General features: G+C 42.6%; 1 protein-coding gene across 7 annotated transcripts in view; it reads right to left on the bottom strand.

Annotated features, from left to right (window-relative positions):
* Window positions 1-1,504: 1,504 nt before the first annotated feature.
* Window positions 1,505-6,000, bottom strand: part of COLGALT2 (collagen beta(1-O)galactosyltransferase 2) — a 107,505-nt gene continuing 103,009 nt past the window's right edge. For all 7 annotated transcript variants that reach the window (XM_053604891.1, XM_053604893.1, XM_053604896.1 and 4 more), the window contains 2 exons: window positions 3,302-3,508; window positions 1,505-1,854 (listed from right to left, as the gene is read on the bottom strand). In XM_053604891.1, coding sequence (XP_053460866.1) covers window positions 1,578-1,854; window positions 3,302-3,508 — 484 coding nt within the window. In that variant the 3' untranslated portion in view covers window positions 1,505-1,577. The remainder of the gene's footprint in view (window positions 1,855-3,301; window positions 3,509-6,000) is intronic.

The following is a 6,000-nucleotide window of genomic DNA, read 5'->3' as shown; positions in this document are numbered from 1 at the left end:
CCACATGGCTGCCATGGTGTATGGACATTGAAGAGGACAGGTGCTTGTCTGAGATGCTTGGGAGGGGTTTCTGGAGCCCAAGTTTTACAGCATGAGGGAGTGAGAACGTAAACCTGAGGCAAACCATCATGAGATATCCCAGGATGACAGACTGGAGGGGGAAGAGATCATGTAGTCCAACTCTGTACTTTGCATAAAAACCATCTATGAAGAAAGCAGAAAGGAGTCCTAGGGGACATTCTTTGAGAAAGGGTGCCTTCCTTCGATTCTGACTCTGAGAGCTGTCCTGGTTGTTAGCCTAAATCAGTTAACCAGCCTCCGTTTCTGACCATGTTTCTCCCCTTAGATGGAGAATGATTTGTTTCCAGATGGTTAGAATCTTCCATCAACAGGCCTCCTTGCAAAAGCCAGGCTGGGAAACTCAGGAGTCTCAGACTCTACATACTGACCACTTCCTAGATTGCAGTTAAAGCTTAGAACATCTATTTCTCTGCCTTGTCTTATAGGCAAGGATTCCCCCCACAATTTGTACAATAAATAATTCAAAATATAATGGAAAACCCAGGCAAGGATAGTCGCTGGCCTGAAAATGTGCTCTGTCTCTTAACAGTGACTCATAAAACTCACACCTGTGGTTCATTCTCAGTTTAGGGGGTGAAGTGAAGAGTGTGAAGTAAACCCCGGGGGCAGGCAGGAGGGACACGCCAGCCCTCACCCTTTATATATTACATTTATCTTAATAAATAGAGCATTCTCAGTCAAATGGCCACCATCAAGAAGGCCAAGGGTTCTTTTTCCTCAAATATCTACACACACCATCAAAGAGCTACTGGATTACATCCACATGGCAAACTGCACAGCTCTTCCTGAGAGCTCCGCTTGCCATAGTGGTCAGGGCCAAGAAGTCTCAGCCAGACACAGATGCCCATCGCTACTGGGTACCAAGAACTAAGACAAAAAAATCTCCTTTGCACTAAGGCTTATGACAGAATTCTTTTAAATAAAAAAACCCAATTAATAATGACTTTAAATGATTTGATTCCTCCAAACTTGCCACATACACAAATTTCCAAGGTCACATAAAATAAACCAACTAGACCAATGAAGGTTGACCAGTTGGCTAGGAGTTTTCAAGGTCACATCTGCCACCTATAATGGACCAACCAGGCAGTAAATGTGGTCCAGCTGGCTTGGCTTCTGTGACTACCTATTTTCTGATGTGACAGCTGGGTGACTGCCTTCTTTCGGGCAAGACTCTGAGCTGCATTGTTCAACCTCGATGTGGGAAGCAACGTCATACCAGTAGTAAGCTAAAGAATTAGGTGTTTGAAGTTTACCTTCATGGTTTCCATAAAGCCTACCTTTTAGCCATCCTAGGAAATTTGGGCTTAGTTTCCCTACTTTCCTCCACTGCCAAAAATAGTGTTAATTTTGATCTATCACATCAGACCACTTTGGTCAGATGAGTGTGACCACTTAAAACAAAAACAAACCCAAAACTGAGGCATACGGATGAAGAGCCCTTTAGAAAAACCAAAGGATGATGAACCAACACGGATCACTCTCCTAGGGAACCTTCATAGCTCATCCCTTGAAGGCACGGTGTCCATAGAGGTTGGTGGTGGCAGTGCCTCTGTGTTCTTGGCATCGCCGTGGAGGCGGCCTTGTTTGCGGGACTTCCAGGAATGTGTCCTGTCCCAGTCAGTGGCCACTGTCTCATTGTCCCAGATGGTCGAGGTCTCTGTGTCACTCAGGTACCCCGGCTGGCCTGTGTAGTGTGTGGGGTAGATGAGCAATGGTTCGGCGGAGAAGGCTTTCAAGTCCCTGGATTCATAGTACTCCTTGTACTCGGCTCTGAAAACAAGAGGAGCACAGGGCATGAGGGGCAAGGGGTGGAGGGGCCCTGCTTGCTGCTGGCTCGTGAATTGTCATAGATTCATTTCATTATTTTTTATGTTGTGTTCTTTGTGAAAAACTTAAGGGCACGAACATAATAAAGGTCCCTTTAGATGTTTTCTGCTTAAACACACAAGCAAAAAGGTCAGGCTATTTCTATTGTATTTGGATGGGCAAGTTTAAAGGATGATTTTCAGGTCATACTTTGAAAGTTAAAAATGAAGCTCTTTTGGCTCATAATGATAAATAAATGTGATCACTTTACAAAAATGCCCTGATCCTAGTTTAATGAGATACGTGAGATCTGGACAGCAGTCACAGGGTAGGTGACATGGTGGAGCTTGGCTCCAGCAAGTGTAAAACAGAGGGATGACTTGGCCTTCTTGCCAGGGCTCCTGTGCAGATTATACAAGGGGACCTCTGGATAGCACCTAGGTCTGTGAGTGCACTGTAAGTATTAATTTCTCTTCTGTTTGCGGGATAATGGTTTGACCTCCATGTTTCTGTCAGGACACAGAAATAAAACCAGTCTCTAATATGTTATACAAAAGAGAACAAGGAGTTCCGTTTTTACTAAGGACAGGAGACAAAATGAACAAGATGAAGTACAGTAAATCTTAGCAGCTAAAATGAAGACCATCTAGTGAAGAGAGCACCTAGCAATGGAGAGAAGTTAGAACCTGGGTTCCTGCTCCATTAGTGAATTTTGGAGTCATTGATTGAACAGCAATTATGGGAAGCATTTGCACAAGACTCTAGGGACACAGAGATATAAGACTATTCCTGTCTTAAAGGGGAGTCTTACAGTTAAACCATCAGTTATCACCACTTTTGATAAGTGGTAAATCAGAGGAAGCCCCTGGGCCATGAGAACTCTGAGCATCACATAGCCATCTTCTTCCATGACACCTGGCTCAGGTGTCACATCCACACCAACAAAGCTTTTCCACATCTCTGGGATGGCAGGCATCGTGATTTATCAAGATGACTCGTTCATGAGTCTGGGTTTCTGACCGGACTTTGAGCTCTACAAGGATAGGTACCACTGCCTAGCCAACAGTTCACATGATGACCTGAGCCAAATGTCAGGAGATTTTGAGGTGCTTAGGAAGATAACCTTCACCTTGAGGTGTATGAGGCTATGGAAGAGCAAAGGCAATGAAGGGATCAACCCAATTTGTTCAGTTCAACTGCCAACTGGGTATTATAAAGAACTTTTGGGTAAGATACTCTCTCTGTCCCACCTTTCCTATTGGTATAAGGGATAAGCACTTGAATCAGCCTCTCTCATTCATGATTATGGAAAGATCATTTAGGAAAATTTTAGAAACTATCAGAAATCGAGTAGCGTGATTGACAAAGAAACTGAGCCCAAGGAACAGGGAGGCAGTCTAGGGAGACTCACACAGGATGCTTGTTGTACATGATTGGCAGAAACTCATCCACTGGTAGCATCTTCCCAAAAGGATTGGCTCCAACCAGCTTCTGTGCTCCTTCCAGAGAGATGACATAGCCCAGAGTCCAGTAGGAATAGTCAGCTTCAACCAGATTCACCACATTGGGCACTGCTTTCTCTGGCTCTTTTAGTTGCATCCTCTTCCTACCAATATAACTATAAGGAAATGGGCAGAGGCAAAAAATTTCGAGTTGAATATGAGGCACTGATAAGGTTGGAACCAAGCTTTGGTTTACACAGACATCTTCAAAAGCTTGGACCAATTGTATCTTACATTAAATGCATCACACCACAAAGTGGATCCCATCACCAACCACGACTGCCATCTCCCATCAGCGAGGCCACTTCTCTGGGCTCCATTTATCAACACCCCAAGTATTCCTGCCTAGGGGACTGTGTTCAAGCCAAAAAGGAAAGATGGGGTGAGTAAAAGATCTTTTGGACTGTTTCCCAAAGATGACGTGAGATCTCCAGCTGTGTTTACAAAGGTTGGAAAGGCACAAAAAAGGCCAGATGTGAGTATCCCAAATCTGTCGTCTTCATGTCCCCGAAGGTTCAGTCTCGGATGTCTTCTGCACAGCACTCCAAATGCTGATGGTAAACACAGAACAGAAAAGGCTGGGGCAAAGAGTCAGTCTGCAATGAAGGGCCTGGAAGCCAACAGTGGCCCTGTGGGCTTCTTTTTGGGGAATATGAATGACAACTCCCGAAAGGCTTTTTCCCTATTACACTCACCTAACTGTGCTCGGGCTCCCTCCTAGGACACATCCTGTCCTTCACAAACATCTTCTACCCTGCCAGGTGTGCCTATAGCCACTCCCGCCTCCCGGGCCTCCTCACGGATCTGTGCTCCTTTCCTATGTCTGGAGCCTGTTTGGTGTAGGCTTGACGGGAGCAAGCCGAGGAGTTGCTTATTTCTTGCCTGCTTGGTAAAGCAGCACTTCCTCTGTTCTGCCCTAGAATAATCTCTTTCAAAATTTAAGAAACTCCCTCTTTTGTCAAAGCATCCTAGGATTTGTAGAACAAATCTCTGTTCAGCCTTCCCTTCTTTTGAGGACCTCAAACATCTATCTTTTTTTAAAAAATTAAATCATAGCTGTGCACATTAATGCAATTATGGGGTACAATGTGCTGGTTTTATATACCATTTGAAATATTTTCATCAAACTGGCTAACATAGCCTTCACCGCATTTTCTTAGTTATTGTGTTAAGACATTTATACTCTACACTTAGTAAATTAAACATGTACCCTTGTAAAATGTACCGTAGGTGTGTTCCCACCAATTACCCTCCCTCCATCTATCCTCCCCCCTCCCCTCCCCTCCTCTCCTCTTTCCCCTTCTAAACATCTATCTTTTTAATGACCATCTTTTCAATCACTATCTTTTCAGATGACCCAGTCTGGATTTCTCTCACATATCAGGAAATGGAAGAGACTCCTACTGAGTACTTGAGGAACTAACTTAATACTCTAAGTTAATTCTCTATTAATTTTAACTAATTTGAAGTCAAATATTAAATCTGTGTAAAAAAAATTTTTTTGTTGTTGTTGCAGTTTTGGCAAGGGCCAGGCTTGAACCCGCCATCCCCAGTATATGGGGCCGCTGCCCTAACTCCTTGAGCCACAGGCGCTGCCCCAAATCTGTGTAAAATATTTTTTTTTTCCATGAAATAAGTTTATTGTTTTAGTAGAACTACACTTTAACAGCTAAAAATTTAGCTTCTGGATTGAGATATTGTCTAAATAAACAATACACACAGGATTCTGAAGACTTAGTATGTAAAAAGGAATGTAAATGAACTCACTGATGGTTTTTAAACATTAAGTTCATGCTAAAATAATATTGGGGTTAAATAAAATGTATTCTTAAAACTAACTTCAATTTATGCCTTTTTAATGTGATTACTAGAAAATTTAAAATGGTATGTGACTCATGTTGTATTTCTATTAATCGGCACTTTCTACATGTTTCCAATGACTTAATCTATTATTCCCATTTACTATTTTCTTTTTCTGGAAAAGTTTAATTCAGCGATTGTGGACAGCCTTTTGGCTTTCAGGTTTTGGGTTTAAATATCATTTGTTTCTTCTTCATTTTAGAAAGTGACAGATAAAATTTGAAATTTCTTTTGTTCTTTGAGACTTTATACTAGATTTTAATAGCTTATTTCGACTTGATCAACCTGTAAAATTTGGAAAACTTTTTTTTTTCTTGTATCCTTATCAGGACAACTGTTTTTCCTCCTTGGATCTGTTGGTACATTGTCATGAGAAATGCACCAACCCAACTACACGTGGACAGAGATGTATACTGATTCTAAGCCCTGGACAACTTGAGTTGTCTTCTGTGCCTTTACAAAAGTTAACTTCCAGGCTTCATGTGTACGAGGCCTTCACCACAGGCTGCAGAGCCAGAGATTCAGAAAGGCTGAACACAACAACTTCTGCAGGACGCAGGAAGAAACAGATCTCATAGGGACCGTGCAGAAAACCAGACCTAATCACAGGGCTGTATCTGACAGGGAGCAGGTCTCTTTTTATTATACAGTACCGATTTCTGGGTCTATTTCTAATAGGCTAGCTGAGCCATTGCTAGGTTTCTTGTGAACTCAGAACGGTCCATTTACTGAGAGAACAAGTACTCCA

The sequence above is a fragment of the Nycticebus coucang genome, chromosome 10 (genome assembly GCF_027406575.1).
Source record: "Nycticebus coucang isolate mNycCou1 chromosome 10, mNycCou1.pri, whole genome shotgun sequence".
Taxonomy (NCBI): Eukaryota; Metazoa; Chordata; class Mammalia; order Primates; family Lorisidae; genus Nycticebus; species Nycticebus coucang.
Note: the sequence above shows the minus strand (reverse complement) of the source record. Positions and strands in the feature narration are given on the sequence as shown.